General features: G+C 38.7%; 1 protein-coding gene across 1 annotated transcript in view; it reads left to right on the plus strand.

Moving 5' to 3' along the window:
• The window catches only part of TNIP3 (TNFAIP3 interacting protein 3), a 127,971-nt gene that overhangs the window by 58,828 nt on the left and 53,487 nt on the right, over positions 1-15,656 (plus strand). The window contains exon 3 of the mRNA XM_049885405.1: positions 79-199. Within this exon, the coding sequence (XP_049741362.1) occupies positions 79-199 (121 nt within the window). The remainder of the gene's footprint in view (positions 1-78; positions 200-15,656) is intronic.

Here is a 15,656-nt window from a genome sequence, read left to right on the forward strand (position 1 = left end):
GTTACTCACAAACTCACTATACCCTGAATAATTTTTATTACCTTAGTAATATATGGCTTTCCTGTGTCTTCCTGGCAGATGTGAAAGCATGGAGCTGGACAATAAAATCCGGGATCTGATTGAGAGGAACGCTTCTTCTGATTCAAAAGGGGTCACCCCAGAAACCATACCAAGTCACAGAAACCCACGTTCTCTAAAGGTAAGAAAACACCTTCTTTCTAATTTTTTCTCAGTACACCCTTAAATAGCTGGTTCACTAAGAAGAATTTATGGGGACAGTCCCCAAACCATTTACAGGCAGTCACTACTTCCTTGATGGCTAAGAGGATAAAATGAACCAGTATAAAACTTTTCTCACCCAGTTACTTCCTATTACTGAAGACACCAGTCAGCAAAAGGCACGTTCCAACCTGAAATATGATACCAGGCAGCCTCAGCTGTAGGACAGTGAGGAGGGGAGTGTGTTATTAGGAAGAATGTTTAAACTCTCTTAAATTGGGTTACCAAAATCAGCACAAGTGATGTTCATGTTTTAAGAGAAAACAAGGCTTTACTGATTAAAGGAGCTGTTCAACTTTGAATTTCCTCTTGTTTCAGGGTATTTGTTTATGGTGCTTTGCGTAAATAAATAAATTCAAGGATAAGCTCCAGTTAGGAATTTCTGGATGACTTTCTAGAAATGCATCATCGTAAGTGACAAAATAAACTCTTAAGATATGTAGCCCCCTGATTAGAAACAGTCTTTACCAATCATGACAAAAAAAAAACAAAACAAAAAAAACTCATCATATATAACTATAGTATATGACAGCAAGGCCAGCATAAAAATATTAAATAATTTCTACTTTGGTTCTTATTTCTAAAGTGACTCACACTCATTGTAGAAAACTTATATGGATAAGCAGAGAAAAAACTATAAAAACCATGTCAAGGCAGATTTAATGTGGAGCTAATGAAGCTTCCAAAAAAACACTAAACCCTCTGCTGTAGTCATTTCCAACTCATAGCAACCCTATAGGACAGAGTAGAACTGCTCCATAGAGTTTCCAAGGAGTGCCGGTTGGATTTAAACTGCCAGCCTTTTTGGTCAGCAGCAGTAGCACTTAACCACTATGCCACCAGGGTTTCCTAATGAAGATTAAAAAAATCTCCCCTAAACAGATGGTTATATTTGTATTTAAATTACATTTATATATTTGCATCTTTTTCTTAATGGAGGTCCTCCAATTATATAAGCCTCGGTCTGTCACTTCTGTTTTGTTAATCTACCTTTTTTTCACTTAATAATATGTCCTGATTACTCCTGGGCCTCTTTTGCTCATTCCGTTTTGTAAACAAATGGTACTGTGTGCATTCTGCATATAAACCAAAAAAAAAAAGCAAACCCACAACACTCAAGTCAATTCCGGCTCACAGAGACACTATAGGATAGAGTAGGACTGTCGCATAGGGTTTCCAAGGAGTGGCTGGTGGATTAGAACTGCTGATCTTTTGGATAGCAGCTGAGCTCTTAACCATTGAGCCACCAGGGCTCCATACTGTAGCTATGAGTCAGAATCGTCTAGACAGCAAAGGGTTATTCTGCACATAGGTGCATTTTTCTGTTAAGAAACTCACTTCTTCCTGAAACCACACCAGTTGCTGTCTCATGGCAACCCCATGTGTGTCAGAGTAGAACTGTGCTCTAAAGGGTTTTCAGTGGCTAATTTTTGGAAGAAGATCACCAGGCTTTTCTTTGTAGGCACCTGTGGGTGGACATGAACCTCTAGCCTTTTGTTTAGCAGCCAAGCGTGTTAATGTTTGCACCACCCAGGGACTCCTTCTTCCTGAAAAGATGATCTTTATTTTCAAGGTTGCAAGTGAATACCTGCTAATGGTTAGAGATCAAGAAAGGTTTCTTTCTCCCATTCCCTTCTTCCCTTCTCACTTCCACTCCCAGCCCTCATACATGCACCTCTAACTCCCAACTAGGACTGCATTCCTTCATGGAAATGTGTGCTTTTCTCTGGTGGCCTTCTTGTCTAATCCCTGAATGAGATCTAGGAATAAGAACTTTAATCCCCTCCAGTACCTGATCCTCATCTTCTCTGGTTATCTTCCCCTAAAACGCACTTGCTCATGGCCGACCTCTCTCCCAATTCTGTTCATTTTTGTCTCCTGACTTCCCTCCTTATATGATAAAGACCTTTCCAACACCCCCATTGCCATCCTTGTGGTAATAAGTTCCTGCTACTTTTGAAACGTAACTGAAACTTGTGTCTCCCTCCACGATACTGCTTCCACTATCACTTCTTTGATGAAATTTTCTCATTTTCTATGCTCCACACACATTCAAGCAGAGGATAGCAGACTCCTACCTGATGTCTTTTATTTTCTTTGTGAAGTATTAGGTAAAGACATCCACAGAAAGTGAGAGGGTAGAGGTGAGGTGAGGTCCAGGGTTTAAGGAAGTTGAGGAAAATATGAAATTGCCATTAGGAAACAGAGAGACAGAAGAGAGTAGCAAAACTAAAACGAGTCGCGGAAAGTTCTTTGACAGTTACCAAGAATAGGAGGCAGAAGGAGGGGGAGTCACTTACTAGATAGTCAAACCCAAAACCAAACTTGTTGCCATCAAGTTGATTCCGACTCATGGTGACCCTGTAGGACAGAGTAGAACTGCCCCATAGGTTTCCAAGAAGTGACTAGTGGATTCAGAGTGCCAACATTTTGGTTAGCCAATGAGCTCTTACCCACTGTGCCACCAGGACTGCAAACACGTTAATTCCGGTGATGGGAAAGGCAACACACAATATGGAGGAAGTCGGCACAGCTTGGCTAAGGGAAATGAAGACACTGTGATAATAAAGGGCAAGAATAAACAGCAAGTGTGGTAAATGCTCTAACGTTCAATTTTACAACAGTAATAACAAGCAGAAAATATGTGAGTGGTTACATAGGTAGTTATGTATGCTGTATGAGCATAGGTATATATATGTTTGCATGTCCTGCATATATATTCATATAGACAGTAAAGCATATAGGAGGCACAGTTATAGATACTTCTTAGACATATCTAAACACCTTGTGGAATTGAATTGCTAGGTTTGAAGGCTTAGGATTATAGTCTCATGGGACAACAAGGTCAAATGGCATAACTTAGTTCATAAAGATACTGATCTACATCCTGATTTGGTTAGTAGCATCTGGAGTTTCAAAAGCTTTCAAACAGCCATCTAAGATATACCTATTGGTCTCTTTCTGTCTGGAGCAAAGGAGAGTGAAGGAAACCGAAGACTTAAGGAAGAAATCAATCAATAAGACTAAGGGCCCACATTAACCACAGCCTCTTCTAGCCTGAGACCAGAAGAAATAGATGGTACCCAGCTACCACTACTGACCATTCTGACAAGGGACACAGTAGAAGGTCCTGGTTAGCATGGGAGAAAAATGTAGAACAAAATTCAAATTCATAAAAAAGATCAGACTTACTGAACTGATAGGCACTAGAGGAACACTCAAGGATATTACCCTAAGATACTCTTTTAACTTGGAACAGAAGTTACTGCCAGAGATGACCTTTCAGCCAAATAACAGATTGGCCTATAAAATAAGCAATAGCACTCCTGAGAAATGTACCTCTTTAAACAATCAACTATAGGAGACGAAAGGTCAACATTTACACAAAAGCAAAGATGAGAAGGCAAGGAGGGGCAGGGAAACTGGATGGATGGAAACAGGGCAGGCTAAGTGAAAATGCTCAGAGTGCTGACACATTATGGGGATTGTAACTAATATCACAGAACAATTTGTGTATTAATTGTTGAATGAGAATTTAATTTGTTGTATAAGCTTTCACCTAGAACACAATAAAATATTAAAACAACAACAGCAATAAAAACTAGCAAGTGGGAGGACACTGGCTCAAATATACCTCTTATAGCCCTAAAAATAGATAAATAAATAAATAAAATGAGTTGCTGAGTAGCAATGAGAACCGAGATGAGTTTGAAAACCACCACTGTACAACACCAATCACCCAACAATGTTTGAATTCCTATATCAACAATATCTCCATCACTTCTTGCCGTCTTAAAGCACGCTCAATTGTCTCCCACATTTACCTAAGCATGTATAGAGAATAAGACCCCATATTATTTTATGGGTAATGTTTTAACTCACACTTCCTGGCCAAGCTTATTGATCATACCTTCTAACAGCTTCCCTCTCATTCCCTTATCACACCACTAAACCCTTTGCTGTCGAGTGGATTCTGACTCATAGCGACCCTATAGAATGGGGTAGAAGTGTCCCATGGGGTTTCCAAGGAGCACCTGGAAGATTTGAACTGCCGACCTTTTTGATCAGCAGCCAAACTCTTAATTACTGTGCCACCAGGGCTCCATATCACACCACTAAATAACCCATTGCTGTTGAGTCAGTTTTGACTCATAAGGACCCTAGAGGACATAGTAGAACTGCCCCATAGGATTTCCAAAAGCAGCTGGTAAATTCGACCTGCCAACTTTTTGATTAGCAGCTGAACTCTTAATCACTACACCACCAGGGTATCACACCACTAGTAACTTCTAATTTGCTAAATCCAATGGTCACTTTGTATCTTATTTTTCTTTTGTCATCTCATTTATGTTTGACACTATTTATTAATTCAACGTTCATGAAAGTTATTACTCCATTGATATCTTTAACATTAATCCCCCTCCCAGGCTCCATACACCTCTTTTTTTCAATGGTCCCTCCTTCTCACCACATTCATTGACTTGTATCACCTCCCAGAGCCTACCTGTGTTATATTAGTGTTACCCAGGGATCTTTCCATAGCCCTACCCATTGCTGTCCATAGCCCTAGACTCATTCAATTACAAGATAAATGCTGAGGACTCCAGATATATGTACTTACTAAACATGGAGTTCTTTTCCACATGTGCATACATTTCGCTCAACATTTGCAAAATTGAACTCTTTGTCTTCTCTGCTAAAACTGCTTGCTGTTTCCTATATGTCCTACTCTGGTTAATGGGCCACTATTCATTCAGTCATTCAAACTTGAATATAATTCTGAATTCCTGCAGGACCATCAGAGTGCACAACTCCAGGGGACACACCTCACAGAATCGTGCCATCTTTCCTTCAGTCTGTACCCTTCTCTCAGGATCTTGCCTATTCTACCTTCTTTCTATCTCTATAGTTTGTCCCTTTTCTTCCAGTCTTATTATACCTTAGTTCAGATAGTCATTGTCCCTTGCCTAGAATAACCCCAGGAATTGCCTAACTTATTTCTCTACTTCAGTTTGTCCTCATTAATTCATCTCTACCACATTGATCTTCTCTCTCTCCTCACAAAAAGGTGGTTTGAGAGCTGGACCAGAGCTCAAACTGGTATCAGGAAGTATGCTGTCATCAGAGCAGTCCTTTCTTTCTGGGCTTAAAGCAACATCCATGGATCAAGCCATTGCTTTTACTCTCTCCCTGGGGGTGAATCTCCCTGGAGAAACAGCCCCCAGGTGTCTCTGTTCTTCATCCTAATAGACCTCTAGCATATCTTCCCCAATGGTCATCTAAAGATATCCTCAAATATTTGATTGCTTCAGTAGGCACAACTTAATTTCAGGCTGGAATCTTTGCTAAATTCCTGTTTACATAACAACATTGTTGTTGTTAGGTGTTGTCGAGTCAGTATGGCAGAACGAAACACTGCCTGGTCCTGCTCCATCGTGAAAATCCTTGTTATGCTTGGGTCCATTGTTATAGCCACTGTGTCAATGCATCCTGTTGAGGGGCTTCCTCTTTTTCGAAGACACTTTACTTTGCCAAGCATGGGGTCCTTCTCCAAAGACTGATCCCTCCTGATAACATGTCCAAAGTATGTGAGACATAATGTCGCCATCCTTGCTTCTAAGTAGCATTCTGGCTATACTTCTTCCAAGATAGATTTGTTCGTTCTTTTGGCAGTCCATTGTGTATTCAATATTCTTTGCCAATGCCGTAATTCAAAAGCATCAATTCTTACTTTGATCTTCCTCATTCGTTGCCCAGCTTTCACATGTATATGAGGCGAAAACACCATGGCTTGGGTCAGGCACACCTTAGTAATCAAGGTGACAGCTTTTTAGCACTTTAAAGAGACCTTTTGCAGTAGATTTGCCCAATAGAATGCATCTTCTGATTTCTTGACTGCTGCTTCCGTGGGTGTTGATTGTGGATCCAAATAAAATGAAATCCTTGACAACTACACTCTTTTCTCCATTTATCATGATGTTGCATTTTGGTCCAGTTGTGAGGATTTTTGTCCACTTTATGTTGAGGTGTAATCTGTACTGAAGGCTATGGTCTTTGGTCTTTGTCAGTGAGTGCTTCAAGTCCTCTTCACTTTCAGTAAGCAAGGTTGTGTTATCTGCATAACGCAGGTTGTTACTGAGTCTTCCTCCAGTCCTGATGCCCGGTTCTTCTTCATATAGTCCAGCTTCTGGGATTATTTGCTCAGCGTACAGATTGAATAAGTATGGTGAAAGGGTGCAGCCCTGACGCACTCCTTTCCTGACTTTAAATGCACAGAGTCCCATTTTTCTCTTCGGACAACTACCTCTTGATCTATGTACATGTTCCTTCTGTACATAGATCATGAGGAACCTGTATATAATAGCACTGGGCAGAAGGAAATCCTACATTCAAAACAAAACAAAACAAAAAAACCTTTACATTCTTGCTGAGATATAGATAGCATTTAAAAAAAGAGGCGGGGGGAGGGAAAGGAGAGGGATTTCTGTTTTGGTAAGACAAGGGTGAGCCATTGACAGAGGAACTCTGGAGGGCTTCCCTCATATTCCCACTGAAGGAAGTAAGCAGAAGAACAATAAGGTGGGCTCCTTTTCCAGGAGCAGGAAATGAATTTTTGTATGACGTCGTGAGTTGGGAAGGATGTAGCTGAATAAAATGAACATGATTTCATGAAAGGGTCTGGGACATATGTCAAGTTCCCTTTTTGCCTAACAACTGTGCCAAGAATAAGTAAGGAGGAAGAACTACTACAAGAGAAACAAAGAAAAAAAAAAGAATAGGCTGACTCACCACTTCGAGGAAACACAAAAACATTGATGAATATGAAGAGCTCTATCACCATGAAAGCATGCTTTAATATTCTGGAAGAGTTGAAGTAGAAGGTTGGCAAACAAAGGGTATTAAAATCTTATAAAAACAAAAAACCCATTAAAAAAAAAATCTTATAGGCAAAGAAAAAAATAATTACCTAAGTGAGAGTAATATTCAGATTCCAAAAGGAATGTTAAGTGAAAGCTTCACTAAACCAAAATATGGTCCTAATATGTGAAAATTAATACATGAACATTAATATGTGGCCCCATAAGAGTACTCCTTCAAAAAGACAAGAAAGGGATAGGAGGCTGAAATGTGTTTCTTGAGCAAATGTATATATTTCCAGTAATACTTGGAAATGAAGTTACAATTTGTTGGGAAAATGCCTAAATTTTAAGATCAACCGGACTTGAGTTTGCTTAAGAATCTTCTCATGCTTTTAGATTCTACTTAGTTTTTCTGATTTTAACTAACAGGCAGCACCAGAAATTGGCTTTGAATAACTTTGGATACATGTTAGGGGAGTCTTCCAGTGACTGGGGACAAATTTTTATATCTGGTCATTCTTCCTAAGTAAAAAACTTGAGAAAATGTCTTGTGTGGTTGAGAGTAGTAATATGAACTTATGACACTTTGAAAGACTATAAGGGAAAAATCTCTTGCAAAGTACAGTAAGTTGACACATGTTTTCTGTAACCTCATTGTTGAAAAAAAAAAAGAAGATCCAGTTTCTATTTCTTTATTTCTTTTTTTCAAAAGATAAGTTAGCTATCCTTTATTAAAATGAAAGTTTGATTATCAAAACATTGTTTTCTCATCTGTAAGAGAAGTTGTAGTAAGAATATAAAGTGGTCTGGGGAACATCTAGCTCAATTGGTATAACATAACTTATAAAGAAAATGTTCTACATTCTGCTTTGGTGAGTAGTGTCTGGGGTCTTAAAAGTCTGTGAGCAGCAATCTAAGACCACTCCACTGGTCTCACCCCCTCGGGAGCAAGAAAGATGAAGAAAACTAAAGATACAAGGGAAAGATTAGTCCAAAGGACTAATGGACCACATCTACCACGGCCTCCACCAGACTGAGTCCAGTACAACTAGATGGTGCTCAGCTACCACCACTGACTGCTCTGACAGGGATCACAACAGAAGGTCCTGGACAGAGCTGGAAAAAATGTAGAATAAAATTCTAGCTCACAAAAAAAGACCAAACTTACTGGCCTGACAGAGAATGGAGAAACCTGAAGAGAATGGTCCCCGGACTCCCTTTTAGCTCAGTAATGAAGTCACTCCCGTGGTTCACCCTTCGGCCAAGGACTTGACAGGCCCATAAGACAAAAAGAGAATAAAGGGGCACACCAGCCCAGGGACAAGGACTAGAAGACAGGAGGTGACAGGAAAGCTGATAAAAGGGAACCCAAAGTCCAGAAGGGAGACTGTTGGCATGTCGTGAAGTTGTTAAGCAATGTCATAAACCAATATGCATGCTAGCTGTTTCATGAGAAACTAGTTTGCTCTGTAAACTTTCAACTAAAGTACAATTAAAAAAAAAATGTTAAACACAGAATTACCACATGACCAAGCAATTCCACTCCTTGGTATAAACTCAAAAGACTCGAAAGCAGGGACCCAAATAGATACTTGTACACCAATGTTCATGGCAGCATCATCGCAACAGCCAAAAATAGAAATCCAAAGTTCTATCAACAAATTAATTGATTAACAAAATGTAGTATAATATTATTCATCCATAAAAAGGAATGAAGTTCTGATAACATGTTACGACATGAGTGAAACTTGAAAACATGCTAAGTGAAATAAGCCGGGTGCAAAAGAGCAAATGTTATGTGGGATATCTAGAATAGGTAAATTTATAGAGATTGAAAGTAGATTAAAGGTTACCAGGGCTTGGGAGGAGGGGGGAATGGGGAGTTATTGCTTAATGGGTACAGAGTTTCTATTTGGGACCATGAAAAACTTTTGGAAATAGTGGTGATGGTAGTACAACATTACAAAAGTAATTAATGTCACATTGCACACTTAAAAATGGTTAAGATTGCAAATTTTGATATATATATATTTTAACCACAATAAAATTAAGAAGAGGGAGGGGGCTAAATAAATAAATCAGTAGTAAAGAGATAAAGAAACCAGGTCATGTTTCCCAAAATATCATCATAAAGTGTCCCATGAGTAATCTATGACATATTCCTCTCTTCATTCATTTCGAGAATGTCAAGAGGCCTCCACCGTACATGAGTATCAGATATATGTCCAAATAAGGAGGTCTTGCTGTGTATGCCCACCTTGAACTTTCTACTATAATAAAAGTATTATCCTTACCTTTGGACCTATTATTCTACCTTTGATTGTCTTCTCTCAGATTTGTGTGCCTTGAGCAAGTAAATTTGAAGAAATTTTAAATGTCTTCCTTTTTATAAAAGAGAAAGCATGGCCTAAGCCTGTTGATTTAGAAATTTATAAACTAGTGACAACATTAAAGAAGCAAAATATTTGGCTTTGGAGATAGCATGAATAACATGTATGTGAGAGTTGTTTAGCAAATGTGTTCTTTATGTGTTTGGACCGTTTAGCTTTCTAACAGGATGTGGGAACTTCTTAGGGACTCCCAACTCCAAGCTAGTTTTCAGGATCTAATGCCACAATAAGCCTTCTGTCTAAAGTAAGTCTCCCTATTTCTAGTTTGGTTGAAAACAATCTTTTTTTTTTTTTTTAACCAATGTGGGAAAAATACTAACAAAGTGGGCACTCTCAACTCTCACTGAAGCATGCTTATATCATTCTAACACCCACCTTCTAGAAGAAATCTAGTGTCAGATTCTTTTTACCTTATTTTGTACTTATAGAAAGAGTGAAGCTGGACCCATTTTTCCTACAAAGTTCTGGTATAAGTACCAAAAAAGGAGAAAAATCAATTGTTCTTTCTTTTTCCAGTGAAGAAGACAGTCATACTAATTGTTTCTAAAATAAAATTTCCTTTATCACTAAAAATGAGTCAACAAATGTTTGTAATTTTTAAGCCAAGCATATTGAGAGATTTCCTTTTGGGTCAGACTCATTATCAGACAAAATGCTTGTTATGGATTGAATTGTGCCTCCCAAAAATGTGTGTCAACTTGTTGAGGCCATGATTCCCTATATTGTGTGGTTGTCCACCATTTTGTGATCTGATGTGATTATCCTATGTATTGTAAATCCTAACCTCTATGATGTTAATGAGGCAGGATTAGAGGCAGTTATGTGAATGAGGCAGGACAGACTCTACACGATTAGGTTTATTTTGGGTCGATCACTTTTGAGATACAAAAGAGAGAACCAAGCAGAGAGGAGAGGGACCTCATATCACCAAGAAAGAAACGCCAGGAGCAGAGCAATCCTTTGGACCCAGCGTCCCTGCCCTGATAAGCTCCTAGACCAGGGGGAGATTGATAACAAAGACCTTCCTCCAGAGCTGACAGAAAAAGAAAGTCTTCCCCAGGAGCTGGTACTCTGAATTCGGATGCTGGCCTCCTAGACTGTGAGAGAACAAATTTCTGTTTGTTAAACTCCTCTGCCTGTGGTATTTCTGTTATAGCAACACTAGATATCTAAGACAACACTCCTGGTAAGCACTCTTTGTGTCACCAGTGTTCCCACTGAGTTGTCACAGTAGTCTTTGTGTTATCCCTTCATTATCTTTATATGCACATGCTCTTTCTTAAATTTTCATGCATAATTGTATTTTTTATTATTTAAAAAATAGACAACTCTAGGGATACGATGTTGAAATGTATTGCCCCAGGAAGAAGGTAGTTCTCTATCAGCTGAGGTAGTAAGCTTATGGACAAACACTTGGCAGGAATGATGCAGAAGGGCTTCCATCATCAATGGAGTGGTCCCTTCCAATCTTCAGATGTTTATAGTCAAAGAACAGAAAATACACCTCCTTAAGCAAGAGGCATGTCCGTTTTGGTCATGTTTATATCCCAATACTTAACACAGCACCTGATCCAATGGTTCATAATCAATAAATATTTATTATAAGAATAAACGCATGAATGAAGATGCTGCCCACACATGAGCAAAATAAAGGAGAAAAATACAGTGATCTCAGCTGATATCAAGTAGCCAGAGATTAATATCCCTCCAGAGAAAAGAAAATTTTTTTAAAAACTCAAATATAGGAATATAATTTCTGAAGGTTAAACTTTCTTTTTTTCTGATCACTAGTCCTTTTTTTTTAGTCCTTAGAAACAAAAATAAATCTCTTGGCAAGCAGTGGTAGAAACTGGTAAGATTTCATTTGAACAGAACCTTGAAGATCAAGCCATTTTATATCTAGGCCTCCAAAAAGTTCAATTCCCATGAAATTTTCCTTGAATTGTATTCCTTAATGGCTCAGACTCCTTAGCATTTATCAGTTATCTGCAGCCAAAAGTAAACAATGTCTCGTCCAATAATTTTTTGGCGTGTTATTCGTATATGTCTACATAGGTAAAAGGCCTTTTGCGGAAGAAGAAACCCAGGGTGGGTAGGTGAACTCTGCTATGGTTCGGTCACCCAGTTATGAAGTAATGACCGTGGGCAAGTTGCTTAGCACCTCTGAACTTCATCTTAATTTCCATTAGCTTCAAAGATGGCTCTCCTGACAACCTCATGGGCTGTTATCACGAAGTTTGAAAAAACTAAACCAAACCAGTTGCTACGGAGTCACTTCTGACTCATGGAGTTCCCACTTGTGTCAGAGCAGAACTGTACTACATAGGTTTTTAGTGGCTGATATTTTGGAAGTAGATCTCCAGGCTGGTGGACTTGAATCGCCAACCCTTCAGTTAGTAGCTGAGCTCTTTACCATTTGCGCCACCCAGGGACTCTGATATGGGGTTCAGATGGACGTATATAAACTGTTTCAAACTACAGAGCTCATGTATACAAAATTGTAATTTTCTTTGTTTTCTGAACTGAACTTAGTTTCAGCCTAGGACCCCCACATGCCCCTTAAAAAAAAAATCTAGTCCACTGCAGGAAATCCCGGTCAACTCATTGTTTTCCCAGGCAATTTGAATTTTCAATGTAGTTACATGTAAGAATTCCTCTCTCCCCGCTTCTCCCCATAATAGCACCTAGGGTCTACGGAGCAGATTTTGTAACATGATCCAGGTTGGTTGCTAGATGTAACGAATAAAAATATATGATGACCAGTTCAATCTGAGTTTCAGATAAACAACAAAATATTGCTTGGCACTTACTTATCCTTAAAAAAATTATTCATTGTCTATCTGCAATTCAAATTGAACTAGGTATCCTGTATTTCTTCTGGCAACTTTAGAGTGGAGGCATCTGGGCTGCAGGAATCCACCATTTTACACTGCCATTGTCCCGATATAATCTAGCTCTCATGGTCTTTTCATTGGCCTGTGTTTTACCGGCAATCTCAGAAGCTTCCAGGTCACTCACCATGTCTTCTGCCTTCAGGTCCATGTGGTAAACACTGCGCCTTCCTCAATTTGACACTGAGACCTCCTTGAATCCACTGAACCTCAGTTACTCACTTTTGCATCCTTCTCAGGAACATAAGAAATTTCTGGCTCTGCTTCTATACCACTGTGAGGTTGAGCTGTCTTAGGGCCTTTCTAACTAGACATGCCACAAAGCCAAGTCTCATGGTTGCTGGTATAAGGAAAATTCTCTTCAAGACTTGCTACTTCCCCAGGCTAAACACAGGAGTAAGGCTGAACTTCTCTCCACTCCTTGATATTCAATGTGGGCAGCTCTATAAACAGCCCTATCCTAGGGTATGTCCCTAAGGGTAGGGGAATAGGGCTCAGTTTCTTCATGAAGACTCTTAACATCTATGTGCTCATTTTCTTTGATTCTTTCTTGATTTTTCCCCAGTTGGTGAAAACTTAACTTAGTCTTCTGTGGCAGGAAGTGGAAGTGGTAAAGAACATGGTATTTCGACTCTTCATCTACATTCTTTTGTTATCAGTTGTTCATGTATAAATTTTTATGCCTTGCTTCAGCCTATTCTTTCCTAACATCTTACTATGAAAATTTCAAACATATAGCAAAGTTGAAAGGATTTTATGGTGCACACCAATATAGTCACCACCTAGGTTCTTCCATTAACATTTTACTCTACTTGTTTACCAAGTGTCTATCTATCTACCCATCCCAATTTTTATCCATCAACCCATGTTATTTTCTGAGGTATTTCAAAGCAAATTGCATAAAAAGAATTAGCCTTTAGTGTTTTTTTTTTTTTTCTTTAAATGCTACCTTTACAGCCAAAGTTTTGGTTTTTAAGATGATCGCTTTCAAGATGGAGTGTCCGTTTTGAAATTCAAATGCTGAACATGGACTGTTTTTCCCTTAACATTCTATGACAAAATTCATCAGCCCGTTTTGAAATTCAAATGCTGAACATGGACTGTTTTTCCCTTAACATTCTATGACAAAATTCATCAGCCCTGAGGCAAAAGATATCTGCCTGAACAAAGAAAAGATCTGTTACATAAAACAAAAAGCAGTGTGTGTTTTGGGGGTAATCAGTTAATACTTCAAGATATTAACTTAATCTCATGTCATAGGGCACAGCGTAACTGTAGGAAGTATTACTGAAGGCCATGTTTATGCCTTTATTAAAATCCCCCCATAGCATGTGTGTCATGGATTCAATTGTGTCCCCCAAAAATACGTGTATCAATTTGTCTGGGCCATGATTGTCAGTGTTGTGTGATTGTCCACCATTTTGTCATATGATGGGATTTTCCTATGTGTTATAAATCCTGTCTCTATGATGTTAATGAGATGGGGTTAGTGGCAGTTAGGTTAATGAGCCAGGACTCAATCTACAAGATTAGATTGTGTCTTAAGCCAATCTCTTTTGAGGTATAAAAGAGAGAAGCGAGCAGAGAGACAGGGAACCTCATACCACCAAGAAAGAAGAACAGGAACGCACATCCTTTGCACCCGGGGTCTCTGCACTGAGAAGCTCCTAGTCTGGGGAAAGATCGATGACAGGGACCTTCTCCCAGAGCTGAGAGAGAAGAAAGCTGGCACCCTGAGTTCAGACTTTTAGCCTCCTATGATGTGAGAGAATAAATTTCTCTTTGTTAAATCCATCCACTTGAGGTATTTCTGTTAAAGCAGCACTAGGTGACTAAGACAATGTGTAATTATTTATTTTGTTTATTGAATATTAACCAAGATTAAGGTAAAAAATTTAAAAGGGGGTTTGTACAGATGCATAATAAAATCACATAACCAAAATGGGAAAGGGTGAAATATTCAGGTATGCAATGAATAAAAAGAAAGAACAGCACTTTAATAATGGGTTGACACTCTTAGTTGCTCATTTCTGGCTTGGAGGAGAAAACATATAACTCTATATATCCCTGTGGTCATCCTGCCATGGGCTATATGCTGAGAAGCAAGGTTGTGCTCTGATTTCTCACTGAAGAGTATACATAAACAGATTCATTCAATAAAAAAGTACTGTATACTACTCTGTACTAGGCACCGTTAGTTTTCAAGGATAAAATGACCAGATGTAGACTCTTCGTTCAAGAAGCTTGCAGCCTTTCAAAGGAGAAAGGTACATAAAATTAACAGTAGTCTTTATAAGTGCTAGAGTAGATTCTTCACAAAGCATCATGGGATCACAAAGGAGGAAGCAACTAACTCTGCTCTGGAAAACCAGGGAGCTTGAAAGGAAGAGCTGATGCTCAGTCTGGGTCAGTTGTTTACTGCTTTGTGGAGTGCTGAGAGATATTTAGACACGGGAGCTTCATAAAATAATAACAAAAGACTAGCTAACAAAAGTCAATTTATCCTATAACACATCTTGAGTGCACTAAAAACTGAAAGTATGTAGTCAGAACAGACTAACAGCAATGTTGTATATTGCATGGGAGAATTACTTTCAGAGCTCCAAATGGAAGGGACACAAGCATATATCCTCCATGAGGCTGTGGACACTCTTCTAACTTGATTCCTAGTCCAGGGAATTTCAGAGACCAAGATGAGGTGATTTACTAGTTTGAGGGTCAAGAGGTGGGATATTCTGATCTTCAGTCTTTTATAATCTTTTGAAAAGATATCTGATTCAAGAAGATTCTAAATTTGTGGATTTTGTTGTTGTTCATTTTGTTTTGTTTTGTTTTGGTTTTGGTGGGAAAGTGGCATATGCGTGTCTGCATCCTTATGCAAATGTGTGCATAAAATTATGGTAACATATTTTTACTTTCCATCTCTCAAAGGTGTTATGAAAAAAAATTGAAGAAATTTGAAGTGGATACCTAATAGTAGGAGCAAGTATTTTAAAATATATCATTATTATCATTATGTGAAAATGCTGATCTCATTCAATAGTATGTACTTCTTACATGCATACATCTACATCTACATCTACATCTACATCTACATCTACATCTACATATATATACTGATGCCATATTCTAGCCCACTGCCTCCCAAATATTTTCCTCAGGAAGATTTCTCAATTGTCTTATTTTCACAAGACCGGCACCCTTTCAAAATGGAGATGTTGGTGTAGAAATGTTTT

This window comes from Elephas maximus, chromosome 5 (genome assembly GCF_024166365.1).
Source record: "Elephas maximus indicus isolate mEleMax1 chromosome 5, mEleMax1 primary haplotype, whole genome shotgun sequence".
Lineage (NCBI taxonomy): Eukaryota > Metazoa > Chordata > Mammalia > Proboscidea > Elephantidae > Elephas > Elephas maximus.